General features: G+C 39.1%; 1 protein-coding gene across 6 annotated transcripts; it reads right to left on the bottom strand.

Moving 5' to 3' along the window:
- Positions 1–1,213: 1,213 nt before the first annotated feature.
- Positions 1,214–20,028, bottom strand: PACRGL (parkin coregulated like). Of its 6 annotated transcripts, none has more exons than XM_070452094.1 (10): positions 19,893–20,028; positions 16,621–16,688; positions 16,349–16,503; positions 15,005–15,072; positions 12,364–12,454; positions 9,222–9,356; positions 9,037–9,084; positions 8,650–8,757; positions 4,536–4,616; positions 1,214–1,500 (listed from the first exon to the last, which is right to left on the bottom strand). In XM_070452094.1, the coding sequence occupies exons 2-10, from the start codon at positions 16,670–16,672 to the stop codon at positions 1,444–1,446; spliced, it is 795 nt and encodes a 264-aa protein (XP_070308195.1). In that variant the 5' UTR covers positions 16,673–16,688; positions 19,893–20,028; the 3' UTR covers positions 1,214–1,443. The 6 variants fall into 6 exon arrangements, with proteins under 6 accessions (XP_070308195.1, XP_070308196.1, XP_070308193.1 ...); XM_070452095.1 differs by having other exon boundaries at positions 16,621–16,722; XM_070452092.1 differs by having other exon boundaries at positions 16,621–16,722; positions 19,871–20,028.
- Between the last annotated feature and the right edge of the window lie 605 nt (positions 20,029–20,633).

Genomic DNA, 20,633 nt, shown 5'->3' on the forward strand with positions numbered 1-20,633 from the left:
TATTTTGCATTTTATTTATTTCTTAATATAAATTTATTTTAATTGGAAGCTAATTACTTTACAATATTGTAGTGGTTTTGCCATACATTGACATGAATCCACCACGGGTGTACATGTGTTCCCCAAATTACATCTGAGAGATTGCACCTGAAATGAGAATTATTTACGCAAAGAGATCACTCCGCATATCTGAGAGGTGGAATAAAGAAAGGGTGAACATCCTTCTGGGATAGAATGTGAAACTGTGAACATGCTCAATCGTGTCCAACTCTGTGATCCCAAGACTGTAGCCTGCTAGGCTCCTCTGTCCATGGGACTCTCCAGGCAAGAATACTGGAGTGAGTAGTCATTCCCTTCTCCAGGGGATCTTCCCGACCCAGGGATCCAATCTGGGTCTCCTGCATTGCAGGCGGATTCTTTACTGTCTGAGCCTCCAGGGAAGCTCCTTCTGGGATGGAGCTGCTGCTCTAATCTCCATCTCGTCAGAAGGCTCAGTCAGCCTTGGACTTGGTGTCCTTGGACACCCTTGGACTCAGGGTCCTAAGGCTCTCCTCCTGCCCAGAAGATGGAGGGTCTCCTTGTTTTCTGTTTGTCTCCCTCTATTCCTTTCTCTGTAGAAAGATCTAGAATCAGATGCTATCACATCAACACTCAGAACTACACTTATAAGTAATTCTTTAATAGCTTTTTCAACTAAGCTAATTGTTAAACATAAGCAAGCACAACAAAATAACTGAATACATGTAAGAGTTTTAAGATTTTAATTTCTGAATATCTTCATGTACTGAATACCAGTATTTTCAAACTATGAAATAAACATATATTTACTTAAATACAATTAACACCTAAATTTAGGTAGTTTTAATGAGTTGTAATAAACAACCATACTTAAAAGAGAATTTACACATTAAAAATCTTTTTCTTAAAGTAGAATACTCTGGAAAGAAATTTTTTCCAAACATTCTACATTATAAAATACATACTTACAAACAATATAATTAACAGTGAATTCACAAATGTTTGTCCACTATTTTAAACTCCCATAGACTTGATAAATATAAAACCCAGGAAATGGCAGAATGTCTAAATGTAAGTACACAGGTACAAACTGATTGTATAAATGTTATATACAAAAAGCACCAGAATACATACAAACCTATCCACTGTAAACCCAGTAACTGCTGTTCACACAAATCACACACACACACACAAATAAGATTGTACTATTATGGAACATTTTTAATAGTTTTCCATTATTAACCATTCTTTCTTTTAGATGAATAACTTGTACTATGATTCGGTGGACTTGTGTATATACTCATCCAAGGCCAGTAATAATGAAGGATGTCTGTGATTTACAAAAAAATAAACTGAAGTGACTCTGAACAGGTTTTGCAGATACCCATGGTCAGCGTTTAACACCTGTCATTCAGGCTCCTTTCTTCAACAGCATATGGAGCAGTATGTGGGAATTTTAGATTTGATGATGATAAGGCTTCCCTGTCAACAGAAAAGAAATTTTTTTAGCCTCATTTGTTATCATGCAGGGTTCCCCTAATAGGTACTATGTTTATAGGAGCATGCCTAAAATAGTGTTCAAAGTTGCAAACAAACAAACCAAATAAGGATGGGAGCAGAATGATGGAAAGAGAAATAGAATCTTTTTCCTGAGTTAAATAAAATACAGGTTGTCTCTTTCTGTGGTTTAAAATATTTAACTAGAAAAGTAGTTAGAAACCAGTTTTTTAATCCATCTCCTGCCAATCACTTCCCTATCAAATCTGGGGCTCATTACTTTTCTACACCTGTTTCTAGCTCTTTAAAGGGGGATAACAACAAAATCCACCTCTGACAGCTGGAGCAAAGATTAAATGAATTTAATGTCTAAAATGTACTCAACAGAGTACCTATCATGCAATAAGTTCTTACTTGGTTGATAAAGGTCAGGACATGTATTTGTATGTACTTTCCCAAGACATATATCATTTAAAAAGAAAACTGAATAAGGTTAAGAATGAACCAGTTTCAATTTAAGGCAGATAGTAAACTGATTAGTTTTAAGAAAAAGACATCATGGCTGTCTGTAATATTTCTATTTCCTCAGAAGTTGAGTCCTCTGATCATTGTAACACACACAAGCCCTAAGAAATAAAAAACTATTTACTGAGAAGATTGTCTCATAAAGACCCATCTCCAATATTAAAAGAAAAGATATAAACATTGAAGTTTTTAGAAAAGGAAGAACATCATTAATTTCATGATGGATTATAAAGTACCTAAACTCCAATACTTTGGCCACCTGATGCGAAGAGCTGACTCATTTGAAAAGACCCTGATGCTGGGAAAGATTGATGGCAGGAGGAGAAGGGGACGAGAGAGGATGAGATGGTTGGATAGCATCACTGACTCAATGGACATGGGTTTGGGTGGACTCCGGAAGTTGGTGATGGACAGGGGGGCCTGGTGTGCTGCGGTTCATGGGGTCACAAAAAGTTGGACATGACTGAGCGACTGAACTGAACTGAAGGCAAGTACAATAATAATTGTCATGGGAAAGTCTTTGATATGTGATCAAAACTTTCTATTATAATTACATTAATCATTACTAAAATATTATGTAAGACATTAGAAGGAGGGAAAAAGAAAAAGTCTGAGGAAATACCCAACACTTAATAGTTTTTATAACTTCGAAATCTTTTTATTCTGTATCAGCATGACTAAAAACTAATAAGATTCAGTGTCAGTAAGAGAACATCTCGGCTAGCTGTCACCGGGACCCTTGAACTGGCCACCCACATCCTCTGCATCCCCCTCCAAACCCGAGCGAGCCATTTCTAACCTGTGGCTGTGTGTGTGCTCAATCATGTCTGACTCTCTGACCCATGGACTGTAGCCCACCAGGCTCCTCTGTCCATCGAATTTTCCAGGCAAGAATACTGCAGTGGGTTGCCATTTCCTCCTCCAGGGGATCTTTCTGACCCAAGGATCAAACCTGCATCTCCTATGTCTCCTGCATTGGCAGGTGGGTTCTTTACCACTGAGCCAGCTGGGAAGCCCATTTCTAACCTGTATTTACTCACAAACTGTCCCCTCTTCCCACACACACCCCCATGAGATCTAAGGCGCCGGGCTGCCCTTTTCTAGTTGCCCAGGCCCCACACAAGCCCACAGGATGCGTGGAAACCATCTGCAGAGTTTCAGACTGAAAAGTCTTGCCATCATTATTCAGCATCTATTTATTTGCACTTCAGAGAGGAAGGGGCAAATTATTTCTCATTCTAATTCTCAGAACAGCAAGCACATTTATAAGCAAGAATTCCTTTCTGTGCTGGGAAGGGATACTGGACTGACTAGGGTACGATTCTGTGCATTTTAACAAGGTGTCTGAAGGCTAACCCTCTGCCTCGACTCAGACAACAAAGAAACCCGTTATCTAGTAGCCCGGGGACTGACTTTCACATTGTAAACTTTACCCTAGAACTTCATCATGGAAAAAAAAATACAATCAATTTAAAAAGTCACTGAAATTGGTCAAATTAAGTAATTTAGGCAATGCTTCAACTAAAATATCTGCCATATTAAAATTCTATCAATCATGTAAATTTTCTTTAATTAAGTACCTAGAGCAAAATTGAGTCCTGCAATGTTAATCCCATGCAACTCTGATAAAATGTAACATCCAACACATGGCTGAATCACTGCATTATGGCAATATTTCCAAGACTAGAATTTTGAATACATCTTTCACATGATGAAAATTCAATGAACCCAGTTATTTGACAGCACACGGAGAGCAATGAAATCCCCCACATCTCGGTACCTTTCTGCAAGCAGACTAGTCAGCGAAATCACCCCCTGTGTGCACATACACAGGTTCAAGCGAGCACACGTACCTTCCAGACACAACAACCCAGCCATCTGGGAACCTCATCTCAATCTTTGATTATGGACAGACTTCAAACTGTTCAGACAGAAAAGATAACAAAAGGGAAAAAAAACCTACTCTTTCTTTCTCTTGGTCCTTTTTTTTTTTTAACTTCCCAATGGTAAAAGCAAAAACATCCAAAACAGTTTAAATAAAAAAAAATCTGGAGAGCTGTTCTACAAAGGAGGGCCACACGGCAAACACAGTGAAAGTGCGCAGGCCCTACAGTGATACAACCTGGGTCTGAATCCCCGTGCTTAAAACTGTGTGACCTACTGTTAATACATAGCAGAGAGAACCTCAGTTTATAGTAAGCTTAAGGGAAGAGCACCTGAAAAAGTTTATATATATATATGTGCGGATATAGAGCTGCATCACTTCTCTGTACACCGGAAACATGACATCATAAATCAACTACACTTCAATTAAAAAAAAACACAAAAACCTGTGTGACCTAGGCAAGAAAGAAACTCTGAGCTCTAAAAAGAGAAAAATAATATTAACTCCACATGGTTACTTGAGCCTGAAGTGAGATAACATGTTATCTGATCAATTTTATATGACTAAAACCTTTAGAAACTACGGTTTATGGGGAATAATGCTCACTTACACTTCCGCCATGCTGTTCCAGCTTCTGTAACGCAGTAGTGATTGGTTCTTTGAATTTCTTGTCCCTTAATCTCTTAGAAAGCTTTGAAAATAAGAGAACGAAATGACTTGAAAAAGTAACACTGTTCACCAGAAACATTAGTAAAAATTCACTAATAGGCTAGCTAGAAATAATACCATTGAGTCTTTACTATACAGTAAGTATACAAACACCACTGATTGTGTTAGATTGCAAGGCTTCTTTTAGGAAATATCTCACAAAAACTTACATAGAATAGATGTCACTGTGTTTGTTTATAAAGATGGATTTATATTATTTGGTAGAATACCAAACTTACAGAATCTGCCCAGTATTACCATATTGTAAGTTTTCCAGAGTAAGGTTTCTAAGAAATTACACTCTTTCCCATTCTGTCATTTGTTAAGACCATTTGGAGGACTATAATGGAAAGCTAAGCCTCTAAAGCACATGTGTTTCCTACAGTCAAAAATGGAAGAGACAACAAAAAACAGAGTATTGGCATGAATAATTCAGTAACACTGACAGGCAGAAGAATCCGCCTAAAACCCACAAGATCACCGAAAGCCCCCAGCTGCGGCGTCCTGAAGGTGCCTGCTTGGACAGGCGGGGAGCTCTGACTGAGATGAGAGAGAACAGGAGTCAGAATAACAGGAGCAAAGAGGGCAAGAGTGCAGTTCAGGCCCTCAACACAACTCCTTGCTGTGTTCTCCCACCAAACGTCCGCACCACTCACCCAAAAACCTGAACCTCCCAGCTAGAGCAGGATTGCTCACGGCCCCACTTTCTGGGGATAAAAATGGAGCCCAGGCAAGAACTCCTCATCACCAAACACTTAGCAAGCCCCTGTCCTAGAGCTGGTTTCCGGTTCTTCGTCTTCTCAGGTCTGGAAGCGACCAGCACGATCCCCACCACTGAGCCCTGAGTGACGGTTCTTTCAGCCAGCTCATCGAAGGTTACGGAGGGTCAGAAGAGACTCCCGGAAAGATAAAAAGTGCAACAAAAGCAATTCTAAAAGGGGGACAGGAAGGGCTTATCAATGTCCTGGAGATGAACAGGAAAAGTGCCCCTTTACATGTCTTAGGTTTGTTCTCTTCAGAGCGTGTTACCCTTGGGCAGATGAGCACAGGCAGATCCACAAACCACACCATCTCATCGCATATACCCACCGAAGTAGATTCTCGGCCCCACCAATTACTTTATCAGACTCTCAGGACAAAGGTCCAGGTTCTGCATTTCTAGCAAGATTCCCAGGTGATGTATTTATTTCTTCCTTCAAGTTTGAGGATCACTGTCCTAGGGTCAGTGAACAGTCTCTCAGAGTTGAAGCTCACAAAGGATATGACTTATTTCGCATATGAAGAAAATCAGATGTATGTACATTCGGTAACTGGTTTGAAATTTTTTCCCTAGAAGAGCCCTTTCTTCAAATAAATGTCTAATGTAGAAGTCTATAAGACGTGAAAGTGCAGCCTTTCTGGCTGAATGGGTGGGTGGGGAGAGGAGAGAGGAGGAGCATCTAGCAACTCAGTGGTCCTCACCGTGTGTAGTTTACTGACCAGGGATGAGCCCCCACATATCCTGTTTCCAGGGCCTTCTACTCTACGGAATCCCGCGAGGGCATGAAGGCCAGTGTGGTAGCTAGGTCTCCCCAAAGCGTTGCCACCCCAGGAAGGGAAGAGGCTCTTTCAGTCAGTCCTTGTCTTAGGAAAAGCAGAGCTCTGAGGAGGTATGTGAGTGACTGAAGATAAATGCTATCGTACCTTTAAAAACAGTTAAGAGAGTTTAACCATTGATCTGGTCTCCTCCCTCCACCATGGTGGGCAGGGTTGGGAGGCTGTTAGGAAGCTCCACTTCCAGTTAGGGGAAGGGTCCTTTTCTTTACACTTCACTTCCTCTTTACCTTATGCCAGTTCTCTCAGCAGATGTCCTTGCTACATATTTCTCCCCCAAAATAAAACCAGCCTCCACAAGGGCAGGGGGCATGCGTGGTTTTGTTCAGTATTATATTCCCTGTGCCTCAAATAATACCTGACACAAAATGAGAGGGCAGAGAGCAGCAGATTTATGTTAAACTGCTGATTGTCTGAACCAAGCAATCAAAAATTGATTGATTTTGTGGCCATCATCAAAAAAATTTACAAACAATAAATGTTGGAGGGGATGTAGAGAAAAGGGAACCCTCCTGCACTGTTGGTGGGAATGTAAACTGATTCAGCCATTATGAACAGTACAGAGATTCCTTAAAAAAACAGGAATAAATCTACCACATGGCCCAGCATTCCCACTACTGGGCACATACCCTGAGAAAACAATTCTAAAAAACACCTGTACCCCAACATTCACAGTAGCACTATTTACAACCGCCAGGACATGGAAGCAACCTAGATGTCAATCAACAGGTGAAAGGACAAAGAAGGTGTGGTACCTACATAAATGGAACACTACTCAGCCACAGAAGGAACGAACTTTAGTCAGCTGTAGTGAGGTGGATGAGCCTCCCATACACTGTCAAGTAAGTCAGAAAGAGAAAACCAAATATTGTATATTAATGCATATATGTGGAATCTAGAAAAATGGCACTGATGAACCTAGTAGAGAACGGACTTGTGGACAAGCAGGGGAAGTGAGGATGGGGCAAATTGAGAAAGCAGCACTGACATACATACACTATCATGTGTAAAATAGACATGGGAAGCTGCTGTATTACCCAGGGAGCCCTGCCTGGAGCCCTGTGATGACCAGGAGCAGTGGGATGGGAGGGGAGGAGGGAGGCTCAAGAAAGCGGGGAGATGTACATATATATAGGTTAGGTCCTTGCCCTCCTGGATGGAAACCTCTAACTCTTGGAAGGTCCTGCCAGCTAAGAGTGACTGTTTACCTGGGGCCTTGGGCCACACCAGATAGTCAGTGCTGACAATGTGATTTACAGTCAGGGCCCCCAGCCACCAGGTACCAGCTCACCTTCTAGAGGCTGGAGACCAAGGTCAACCAGGCAGGCAAACAGCGATGTCGCGTGACAGGCGTCTAAGGAGAACCCGGGACACCCAGGCTCAAGTGAGCCTCCCACCCTTCAATGCTCCGTGCGTGCGGGCACCCACCACTGCTGCAAACCACAAGCACAGTCACGCCGCTCCACTGGGAGATGCCGCCAGAAGCTCCACACCGAGTCTCTCCTGGCCCTGCCCTCTGCAGCTCCTCCCCTGGACAATTCAGTCTGTATCCTTTCACTAGAATAAACTGCAACACCGAGAACCAGCCTCTCTAAGTTCCATGAGTCATTTCGGTAAACCTAAGGGTGGTCCTGGGGACCTCCCAAACTGCAGTGCCCCAGTTTAGGTTGTGACAGGGTTATACTACTCATAACAGGAAAATGTCTCAACCTGAATCCTAGAGACTCACTAAAAAAATTACAATGTAAAACAAAGAAAAAAGATGAATAACATAGTTCTGCTGCTGCTGCTGCTGCTAAGTCATGTCAGTCGTGTCCGACTCTGTGTGACCCCATAGACAGCAGCCCACCAGGCTCCCGTCCCTGGGATTCTCCAGGCAAGAACACTGGAGTCGGTTGCCATTTCCTTCTCCAGTGCATGAAAGTGAAAAGAAAGTAAAGTCACTCAGTCGAGTCCGACTCTTAGCAACCCCATGGACTGCAGCCTGCCAGGCTCCTCCGTCCATGGGTTTCCCAGGCACGAGTACTGGAGTGGGTTGCCACTGCCTTCTCCGCATAGCTCTAGCAACATCCAATTCCACAAGAATACTTATAAACTCTGCTTAGAACTCATAGATAATCCACATGGGCACAAAGACATCACAACTGTTCATTAATTTTTGTCCATTCAATTCTGTATATTTTTATCACAACTCTAAATTTGCTCAGGCAGATGCTTTCCATTAAAAAAAAAAAAAAACTGAAGAGACTATATTGCCCATTAGTAAAAATGTTTAAGAACAACTAGGTCTGATGTCTATACTTTTTGGTTACAATGATGAGGTTTTTTTCAAGGTTTTGAATCATTTTAATGACTAGTTTGAAGCCATTACATCAGAAAGCAATATGTATACACAAGCCCTCTCCAATCTTTCCAGCACTTACACTGGTAAGCAGATGTTTCAGATGGTCGTTTAGAGAAGGACCAACGACGACAGTTAACTGTACCAGAGCATTCAGTCCTCTTTCAAACACTTCATCATCCACATGGACCTGGGGAGGGTTGGGCGGTTCATGGTGCACAGGCAGGGAGGGAAAAGGGAAAAGGATGGATAAGGAGAAAGGGTACGCAGGTGGAGAAAAAGTAACATTCAATATTAGAAAATGACCAATCAAATCCAGGATTTAAAAAATAATCTTTAGTACAGGACATCTAGAAGCAAAAACTAAATTTGGGTTGACTGAGACATTAAATAAAATACATTGTAGCCTACAGAAAGACTGATTTCAGGTTCATTATTTTCTCTAACTACTCAAGATGTCCCTCTTTACCTTTAGTACATCTTCTAAAGGTATCTTCCAGTAAGGAATCACCTGGCCCTGAAAAACAGTGGCCGAATTCTGCACACACATCAAAATCACAGGTAAAGAACAAATTTGCATAATATTTGAAAGAAAAAAAAGATGTAAAATATTCTAAATGTACTGCAGAAAGTCTAAAGGAATAAAGGACATACCAGAGCTGCCTTCAGCACAGGAATCAGTCTAGGAAGCAAAGGCACAGCTTTCTCAGGAGCACCTGTGACCAAAAGTAATTCTCTAAAACCCTCCTTTGACACAAAGGTGTATGGATGTTTAGTCTCTCTCAGACCCTGCCAAAACAAACATACAAACAAACAACAACAACAAAAACCAGATTTACTACCCATTTTAGTGATGATAATAGAAAAAATGTAATCCTTACTCATGTAAGTGAAAATCACATTTTAGTATTATTTTCCTATTTGTGAAATATAATTTCAATAATTACAATGTCAATTAAACTAAGAAATTGTGGAACATGGGATATGCTTGAGACAAAAAGGATCTTTAACCAAGAAGGAAAGGAAAAAGAGTAAGAATAAGAAAAAATAAAAGAAACAGGGAAAAGCAAAGGAGAAGCAAGGAAAAATAAATGAAAAAGAAAAGAGAGAAAAACAAGAGGAAGGAGGATGAAAGAGGGGAAAGGTAAATAAAGAGAAGGAAAAAACTCACTATGATACTAAAAACATGTTGCTTATACTCCCAAACACTGCCAGAAATCACAACAAATTAGTCTAAAATCTATGTTACTAAATCCCACTTTATAAATGCAAAATTGTTGGACCCCCTACCTTAAAGATGATTTTGCAACTTGTTTAATGAGTCTCTAAAATATTATATCTCCTTCACATTTAAATACTAAGATACTTAGAAGACAAATCTTATACTATGCTTAAAATGCACTGTAAGATTTCAAATGCCATTTTTAACATAAGAAAATCAAACAAAAATATGGGGGAAAAAAAAAAACCTGTGCAAATCATTTCTCACCAAAGCCTTTCACCCTAAATGCATTAGGAACAATTAGACGGTACTCTTTTTAATTATTATTTTGAGTCAGGATAAAATAGGCATCTTTTTCGAAAAGATAAAACAAAGAAAGTAATAGCAATACTCCCTCAGTTTGACTAATTATTATCTGGAATTAAGTATAACCAGCTGCAGCGTCATGTCTAAAAATATTAGTTTTCAACCAATTTGTCCTTGTGGGCAAACCATCTGCTTCCAGGGGAATTCCCTGGCAATCCAGTGGTTAGGACTCCATGCTTCCACTGTAAGGGACAAATGTTTGATCCCTGATTAGGAAATTAATCCTGCATGCCTGCATGCGGTGTAGCCAAGAAAAAAAAAAAAATCCCCAAAACGAAACTATCTGCTTCTAAATGGTGATGAAACACTTCTTTTCCTACATGCCACCATGCTTTTGAAAACCATGCTGCCAAGCACACTGGCATCACAGAACACAGGTTCTATGGTCTTAGGAGCACCCCTATCCTGTTCATTTTAGAGATGAGGAACCTTAGGTCAAGGTGAAACGGATTCAATAGTAGTGGTTCTGTCACTGCTTTCCCATTAGTAAATGAGGAGAGGGGAAAGAGAAAAGTTTACACAGGACAGAAATAAAAGCAGTGGTGTTTGCAAAAACAGATATTTAAAAGATTGACTCTATGAGATCTAAACTAAACTCAGAGTTCCCTTGAGGATTCCTCACGTCAAAGCACTGCCTCTGTCTTATGATGAGCTAGAGCATGTTTTCAAAGGTATCACTATAGTTTTGATTCATCTAAAAAATTGTGTTCTACCATATGTAAAAAGTTTAAAGCTCAAAAAAGAACTAATGAAATATGAGCATCTTTAGTTTGTAACACAAAGTTTAAAAGAGACTGATTAAAATTTAATTTCAAAATAGGCTATCCATAAAGATACACTACTTCTTACACCAAAATATCTTCTGCAGGCTGAGGCACAAATTAAGAAAGGCTAAGACCTAAGATAACTTGGTAGTCTTCAGAAGTAATTGATGTCTGTGTGCTAAGCCACTTCAGTCATGTCTGACTCTCTGTGACACTATGGACTGTAGACTGCCAGGCTCCTCTGTCCATGGGATTTCCCAGGCAAGAATAATGGAGTGGGATGCCATTTCCTTCTCCAAGGGATCTTCCCAACACAGGGATTGAACCCGCATCTCTTACATCTCTAGCATTTGCAGCCGGGTTCTTTACCACTAGCACCACTTGGGAAGCCCCAATAGTAACTGATATGTCCATCTCAAAGAGTAAATAAACTTGAAAAACTAAAGGAGGAATTAGACATTTTAAGCATTCACTACAATTAAGATATCTCAATCAGTACAACTGTCTACTTTTTCAGCTCTGCTGACATCTGGCCTATCCCACAAGTTTTACAGGAAAAGTAAATGTTTCTTTGAGTGAAGAAAAAAATAATCTGAATTTTTTCAGTGTCATATCTTTTGGATTCCTGACTACTGTATGACTTATCCCAGAGGCACTGCCAATTCAGATTAATACCATCAAGGCTCTAATGTAAGGAGACTTGCTTCTTAACAGCGACAAGAACAAAAATGATCCTGAAGTCTTAAAGAAGACAAGTTAAGGTTAAGTACAACTGGTTAACTCATTTCTCAACTTCTGTCTCTAATTCTATACATTTATAAATAATAACATTCACAAAAGATATCTCTGACTCACTTCAGGCTAATACTCTGCCAACGCTGTTCCTGACACAAATGTTAATATAAAGGAATATGTGAGAAGTTTTTCTGAAATCCTCTACAAAAACCATCTCTATGATATTTTACTTAAAATGCACAAGAAGGCAAAAGCCCTGAAAATTACCCAAAAGAACATTTAGGTAGTTGATATCAGTTCCCTAAGAAACATATCATATTAAATGTGACTTAATATAGGTGACTTAATAAAGGTTCCATAAGGAAAGACCAAACAGTCACTGTTAACTGATTCTAGTATGAGTTTAAATGATGATATCCTTCTGATTTGACTAGTTCAATATGATTCCAAGCACTTTAAATTAAGTATGAATATTTTATCTACTTATCTACAAATCCCTGTGCAGATTAATTTCATGTTTATAAAGCTGATTAAGCAGTTTCTAAGAAACATACACCATTCATAATTAGTTCCTAAGGAAGTGTGGGGTTTTAATACCTGTTCTTTGGCTTTTATTTCAAAAGTGAAGAATGAGATTTACTGATGAGTTACAAAATAACATTTCATGCAATTAGAAAAAATAAACACTCAGGAAAGATACAGTATTCACCTCAGCTAAAGTAATAAGAAGAGGATCGAATGGAAGCTTTTCAGGAGGACATTCCCACTGTAACCTGTGTTTTACTGAACCATGGACCAACCTAAAATATAAAAGTCAGTGAATGTGACAAGAACAAGAGACTTATATACTAAACAGTGATTAATCACAATATACACATTCTTTCCTCAACATAACCATATTAGAATTATTTTATAACACATAGGAACTTCATGACTTTAAAAGATATTACAAAGGCACCTTATAGAGCAATAATTGCATATTTACAATCCTACAAATTCGTACCCTTTCAACAAAATTGTTTGATGACAAAACTACACATCTCCACATTTGTTAAGCCTACAGTTTTGGAGTGCTATTTGCATCTTAATGCAAATGTTACATTTCATATGGTTCAGTCATAACTATAACAAAATAGGTAACCCAAAGACAAACCAATAGCAAACCTATCACAAAATAAGCAAATAACTGTGATAATTAGAAATAATTTTTTTTTCATAAGCAATATTAATTTTCAGGTATGTATCATTTGTGCATGCTAAGTCGCTTCAGTTGTTTCCAACCCTGTGACCCTAGGAACTGTAGCCCGCCAGGTTCCTCCATCCATGGGATCCTCCAGGCAAAAATATTGGACTGCAATGCTCACTGCAGCACTGTTTACAATAGCTAGGACACGGAAGCAACCTAGATGCCCACTGGCAGACAAATGGATAAGAAAGTTGCGGTACATATACACAATGGAGCATTACTCAGCTATTAAAAAAGAATGCATTTGAGTCAGTCCTAATGAGATGGATGAAACTGGAGCCTATTATACAAAGTGAAGTAAATCAGAAAGAAAAACAGCAATATAGTATATTAACATATATATATATATATATATGGAATTTAGAAAGACAATAATGATGACACTATATACAAGACAGCAAAAGAGACACAGATGTAAAGAACAGACTTTTGGACTCTGTGGGAGAAGGCAAGGGTGGGATGATTTGAGAGAACAGCACTGAAACATGTATATTACCATATGTGAAATGATGACCAGTCCAAGTTCAAAGCATGAAACAGGGCACTCAAAGCTGGTGCACTGGGACGACCCAGAGGGATGGGGTGGGGAGGGAGGTGGGAGGGGGCTTCAGGATGGGGGGACACATGCACAGCCGTGGCTGATTCATGTCAGTGTATGGCAAAAACTACCACAGTACTGTAAAGTAATTAGCCTCCAATAAAAATAATTAATTAATTAAAAAAAAGAATACTGGAGTAGGTTGCCATGCCCACCTCCAGGGGCCCGGCCCAGAGATTGAACTGGCGTCTCTTACATCTGCACTAGCAAGTGAGTTCTTTACAACTAACAACATGTGGGAAGCCCATATATCATTTAACCTAAACAGAAATAATCTAAAGGAAAGCCAGGTTTTATCCCTGTTAAAGAGGAAAACTGAGGCCAGGAATATGCAATGGCCCATGCAGGGTGAAAAAGTGGTAGCCCCTTGAATTAAAGTCTCTGCTGTTGCTGCTTTTTTTTTTTTTTTAATATTCTAACAGCCTTTATTGAAGCAGAACTTGAAATAAAAATGGACACTGTTAATACAGTGTAAAATTTGGAAAGTTTTGATGTATGAATACATCCATGGAAACATCACCACACTCGTGACACAGAATTTATTCATTACACTCAACTGTTATTTCACACTCCTTTTGTAATGTTCTCAACTTGGCATCTTCTAAAGAATACTAAAGTGTTATTTTCATAATCCCAAGAAGACTCGGCAGCACTGTTTTTACATTTTTAGCAACAATAAATTCTCAGAGTGGGGAGAAGGTATAAGACCTTTAAAATAGTTTCAGTTCAGAATGTAAATACAAAATAGTAACAATAATAAATTAAAAAATGCCTCCTGAGCTGACTTTTCACTCCTGGCCTTCCAAATCTGAAAATATTATTAAAAACTACATTTTTTAAAATTTCAAATACCAAAAAGAATGCTATGATTATTCTTTCCACAATGAAAATAAAATGTCCTATCATCTACAACAGGTTAAAACTGGATATACTTAGAAGAAATTAATGTTTCTCAGTAGTGAACTCTTAAAAGGATATCTCTCTATTAGTAACCTGCATTGCTTTTTTAAAAATAGCTTGATGTCCACCCAGGAAGGCTACAAAAATTACATCAAAAGAAAACAAAAACAGCTGTACTACTCATTAAGAAATATAAGTTCAAATAAAATTTGAAATATCTGATTTCTGAAATATAGTTAAAAAAATAACAAAACAATTTCATTTAATTGTCAACTTCCAGTTCAGACAAAAGAGGATTATTTATCTGAAATTTTCCCAAGCCTATAAATGCTTAAACTGTTTTAGAAACTGTTTCAGTCAATTTCTTCAATTATCTGGTGGTTTACTATAGATTTATCAGTAATTCTCTTTTGGAATTAAAATTATTTTTTTCAACAGTGTCCTAGGATCTATATCAATCCAAAAGACAAAGTATGAATAAGTAATTCATCTTTATTTCAACCTCCCTAGTAAATAAAACTTTCAATACATTTAAATTGGAAACTGTATTGATTTTACTCAATTATGTTGAATAATATGGTCAGTTATAACTTGTATTGATCTTACCTGCAAGGAATACCTCCCTTAGAGTAAATAGCTGCAAAGGCAGAAGGGGCTCGTGGCTGTTCACCAAACTAAAAAAAAAAGACAAGACAAGAATACAATAATTATTACTATCATCTCCACTTAGTGATACCTAATCAATTTCAATCCTGCTGAGGTCAGAGGCAAATAAGACACCCTGACTTTGAAGCCCACCAAGCTTGTATCAAGTGCATCATTCTACTAAGAAAAATGGTTGAGAAAAATGATCAATCCTCTCCACAATTTGTATATTTCCTTTAACCTTTGTTTCAGAGGCTTGGAGGTAGCTGAAACCACACATAAAATAAACACACTATAGATAAATATTTTTAAATCTAAATATTATAAATACAATGAAGATAATTTATCTTTCCGCCCCTCCTCCACTGTGACCTTTCAAAGTGAAGGCTAAATGGAGAAAAGGTGTACGGGGAAAGTAGATGAATTTTTAACCTCCTGCATATCACATACGTCCTACTTGTCCTCCATTCAAATATGTCCAGTCTGGAAGGTCAAAGAACCTAAAATTTCTTGACGCTGCAAATGACAGAAAGAAGCAAAGGAACACAGAAGCTTAAACTATTTTCCATTTTTCTTTTATAAAGTCAGACAATCTCCTCTTGCCTTTGGATAGTTCACTGTATCCTTGCTTAAGTATCTGCTGTATTCCACCTGCCATCCAAGTCTGTGTCTCAGCCACTCTCATAATCCCCTTTAAAGGCTGAAACCATCATCATCTATGTAAGGCTGGACCAGACACCACCTGGTGTTGGAGCACAAGTGTGTTCACTTCGTGGATAAACTGACTTAGAAACTTACAATTACGTACTTTTATGCATATAAACCTTATATTTGTTAAATGTGATTAATCTGCTTTGAGAAAGCAAAAGAAAGCTAGTGCTGTAGTTAAGAATTCTGGTGGAGCTAATTTTCAGGTCATAAAGAAACGGTCAGAGATCTTTATGCAACTTGTAATTCATCCTTACAAGGTTACATTTTACAAGGTTATTCATTGATATTGGGAAGTATAATAATCACAGTAAATTAAAAAAAAAAGAAAGTTGATGTGCAATTTATTTTATACTCTACAGTACTCATCCATGAATGTGATATGACATACCGAAGCTGACTGTTTTCTTGCTTATACCTTCTCATTCCCACACTCATATCATTACCTCCATTCTTCATCATGATTACCACATGCCTTCCTTCACAACTAGCTTAAAACTAACAAAAGAAACAGGATACCTGTTGAATCGCTCAACAGTATATAAAAGTCTAATACTTTGGAAAACATGCTAAGTCAGGAATCTCTTTTGTACCTACCGGGTTAATTGTTTTAGGGTTAAGTTTATCGCTTGGTCGAGGATGAAGTTTTCTTGCAGATTCTGGAGAGCTGGTTGATGATGAAGATTTGCTTTGTTGAACTGGAGTCCCATGTTTTACTTGTGCACTTGATGATGTCCTTTGATCACAGTTATCTGAAAAAAACAGAACATCAACAAAAAAAGAAGTGAAAGCTCAGCCTGCATTCACCTGTACAAAGCATGTGTCATTAACAAAATTTACCTCTTCATTTAAAAAGCAACATTCTGTACCTGTCAGTCTGTTTCTCATCTGTACGCCCCTATGGCACTCTGATTTCTGCATTGCTTCTCCTTTACTCCTGTGTTACATGAAACTTGATTTCAACACTGTTTCTGGGGAGGAGGATTCATTAACAATGTAAAGACCAAACTGAACAGAGTAGGAAATACAGTAAAAGTCCCACAGAAAAGGTATGATATAGAGCAAAATGCCTAAAAAGCCAGTAAGAAAATATGAAAATGATCAACTTTAATAATACCAGTAACAGTAAATTAAAAACCATCTGTCACTCCAATGTAATTTTTTTTAAATATCTCTAAGTAAAATGTATAAAAATATTCATTTTTCCATTCAAATAGTCCAAATACACTTTTAGAAACTCAATTGTAATCCTCTGGCCATATACAGAAAATAGACTTGATTTCTGGGAAAGTGGTTGGCACGTCCCCTACTCTCTGCACTTTCTCTGCTCTCTGTATTTCCAGAGTTCCCAGTGTTCACATCCGCATATCAAGCCCTACATTTCCAGTGACGTAAGGAACTCTCCTACTAAATGGACCCCTTAAACTTAACATCACCCAAACTGCGGTTTTCACACTGAAGTTATGAACCGCCTGTCAGTTCAAAGTACCACCAGTTTCCTGATCTCTGAGGCTGAAAAATTCAGGATATCTATTGTCTCCTTTTCTTCCATTTCCTACATTCAACCCTACAGATAAGATCAATGTGACATGATGAAGTAGAAGGAGCTCTGGGCTCAGATTTGGGACTGCCTCTCCTCTTTACTAATTACAGGTTTATGAACTTAAGCAGGTTGTTTCATCTTCCTAAGCCTTGATTTCTTGGGCTCTGAACATGGGAGAGATACTAATCCTATCAAAGCTATTACTGAAGGTTAAAGAAGATAATATGTCAAGCTTATCCAGTGAATGATAGTTCACTTCTCCCTCTCCCATAATTCCCTCTTTGCTAACAGGAGGTCTCTAATTCATAGCCCTTGTTTTCCTGCCGAATCAAATTATCTCAAAGAATCTGCCACCACACACCCAGACTTATACACTCAACTGCCCGCTGATATTTCTAGGTCTAGCTCCAATCCCAAGTTCCAAGCAGGCTTTCCTGACCATCACTTGTCTCAAATGCACGATTCCACAGCACTTGGATTTCTCCTTGATTACTCCATTCCCCCATTTACATGACACTCCAAATATTCTTTCATTAGAGTACTTCCCACTTTAAGTCTTTAATATAGTCATTTTTCTATACTATGTATAAGATCTTCTCTTAAGGCCACATAGATGTAGTCTTCTACTTCTAAATGACAACTTTTCAAATATTTGGGGACACAAATCACAACTCTTCTTCAACTTAAAACATTGATGCCTTCTTAAATGAGTAATAACATGAGATTATTTTAATTTACTTGACAAATTAGAAATCTTCACAAGGAGGGCAAAGTTCCATGTAATAACATTCAGCCTCCAAATATTTTAAATACAATGTGACCAGATCAAACTACCCTGCAAAGATAAACTAAATGTAAGATCATTTCTGTAACAGAGTAATTTTAAATTTTGATTTTCTTAATTTGATATGCTGACCTAATTTTCTCAGCCTACTACCAGCAGATGAGTTACTTCCCAATATCACACTTCACATTCATCCCCAAGGCGTTTTCTAAAAATATGGTAATTATTAGCTCATTAAATTTGTTAGATCCTATCCTAAGCTAACACAGACTTTAATTATGACCTATTTAAAGTGCAACCTAATAGTGCCCTTCAGTGATTATTCAACAAGTTGGACTGACACAATTTCTATGTTCTTTTATGTCAAACAGCTATTTCTATAAGGTACTAACTGGAAAATGCTACATTAGATTTTGAATAAGTTCAAAAGGCTACTGAAACTCTTCACTTGAAAAACATGTTAGAATATTGAGCTTCCAAAGGTTTTAAGTATACAGGACAGTTTTTATGTGTGATACAATTATGCAGTTTTCAGCAAAAATACCAAAACATACACCCACACAAGGATGCAAACATTTCCCTGTCCACTTCCAAAACACCTATGTTAGAGCTTCTTTCCAAAACAGATTTTCAGTTACTGTTAAAATATCACCCTTTACCTTATAGACAAATGAAGTGTACTCAATTTTTAAAAATAATATCCATCTGAGAGCATACCACCGACAACAAACCCAGAGCATGAGTTGTTTGTAAAAGGAAAAAAAGCTTAATTCATCTTACAATAGCTTTCCATTAAATAACAGGTGAGGGTAGTGTAAAGGGTTAATGGTCGGAAGAAGTGAAAAAGTAACTTTTTTGTGTTATAAATATTACAAAGGATACCCTTCAATCTTTTACAAAACAATATAAAGATTCTAAATAGACACTAGAATCTATTAATCCACTTAACTCCAGCACCTAAACTATGTCACAATATTAAGAGAGCAAACAAACTAAGCAAGCCCTACTGTGGACCCCTCATTTTTCACCTTAAGTTTCCTTAGATGCTGCGGGTCATCTACAAGGGGTTACAGGCATCCGGGTCTGTGCTAGGAAAGAGTACTTTTCTTCCACTGTTTTGGACAGCTCATATGTCTTATTTCTTTTTCCACATACCTATTCTTCCCACACTTGCCTCTGAGACCACTGCACTAAACTACCTGCTAAATTCTCAGAGACAGAGGTCACTTTTTTTCCCTACTCTCTAATCTGGTGTTTGGAAGGTTCCAAAAGTGTAACAGGAGCCCCACAAAAGAAGGTGAGCTCCATCTCTAAAGCGCCTTCAAATTTCAAAGAACAGCCACAGTATTCACCTATTCCAATCCTTTTCAGCGTAAAGAAAATCCAAAGAGCCAGTATTAAGGGTCCTCATATTTGCTTTCCATTTCCCTAGCCTCTTCGCCTCCAACACCACACATTTCCCAATTCCTAAGACCAGTCCAGGGCCAGGATGTTGTCAAACTTAGAAAATGAGGACATGGAGAGGAAAAAATGGAGAAAAACAAGGGTTGTGTTTTGCTTTGTGTGTTTTTTTTTTTTTTAAGAAGGTCAGATAAAAGTGGATAAAGGCGCCAGTTTCAAATAAGGCAACTCTCAACCAAAGCCAGACCAGGAAGGGCGCACTCATGGCGCTCAGCATCTCCAGGCTCCTTAGCAACGTGGTCCCGTGGCCATAGCAACTGATCAGACAGGAAGCCGCCTCTGCAGAGAGAATGAGGATGGCACAGCGGATCCCCGCACTTGTGCAGCTCACCGCTCTAGGGACCCGTTCCTACCGCTCCTCTCTCCCACCGCAATCGGCACACCAGCCAACCAGCACCCGCTGGGCCACCAGCCGCCGGTCCCGTCGCCGGCCGCCGGGGACCGGGAAAAATCAGGTTTCGCAGGGTTCCCGGATCTTGCGGCGCCGCGCAGTGACGTCGGACGCACCCTGCGTCCTCAAACCAATAGCATGGAGGTCGCAGAGTTGTGCCGGGCAGGAATGGTTGCCCTGGCAACGAGGCGCACAGTATTGAAAGGGCAGCTCGCGAACTTGGCGCTCAGTCTCCGGTGACAAAGGGGTACCAGGAGCAGAGTATTTCCGGAATGATAGAGTCAAGGAGCAAAGCAGAATACAGGTTCCTTGTACTTCCTGCGCCGCAGCCTTATCCTAGTCTATGTATTTAACTCGTACGTTTCTCCTGCGCGCTTAGCTCGACGGTCTCCGTGTAGTATTGCCCTAAATCCTCTCATAGCTGAGGGCCTTGGACTCTCGCCCCAGGGTGTTGCACGGCTAAGGCCAGAGCCATCTGCCAGCCCAGCTGTGAAATTTCCTTTCCTGTCATATTTTACTAATTCATATGCTGTTGCAGTCAACTGTAGTGCAGGGGTCGTAGGAGATGCGGGTTCAATCCCTGCGCCCCGAAGATCCCCTGGAGTGGGAAATGGCAACCCACTCCAGTATTCTTGCCTGAAGAATCTCATGGATAGAGGAGCCTGGTGGCCTCCATAGGGTCGCAAAGAGTTGGACGCGACTG

This window comes from Odocoileus virginianus, chromosome 21 (genome assembly GCF_023699985.2).
Source record: "Odocoileus virginianus isolate 20LAN1187 ecotype Illinois chromosome 21, Ovbor_1.2, whole genome shotgun sequence".
Lineage (NCBI taxonomy): Eukaryota > Metazoa > Chordata > Mammalia > Artiodactyla > Cervidae > Odocoileus > Odocoileus virginianus.

What these genes read in the sequence shown, in the direction of transcription:
- PACRGL (XM_070452094.1), bottom strand. Translation starts at nt 16,672, where the DNA reads ATGCAGAAATCAGAGTGCCATAGGGGCGTACAGATGAGAAACAGACTG. An exon ending in GATGAGAAACAGACTGACAG is followed by an intron (nt 16,504 to 16,620) that starts GTACAGAATGTT and finishes TGTTTTTTTCAG; the next exon opens with ATAACTGTGATCAAAGGACA. An exon ending in CTGTGCTGAAGGCAGCTCTG is followed by an intron (nt 9,085 to 9,221) that starts GTATGTCCTTTA and finishes ACTGTTTTTCAG; the next exon opens with GGCCAGGTGATTCCTTACTG.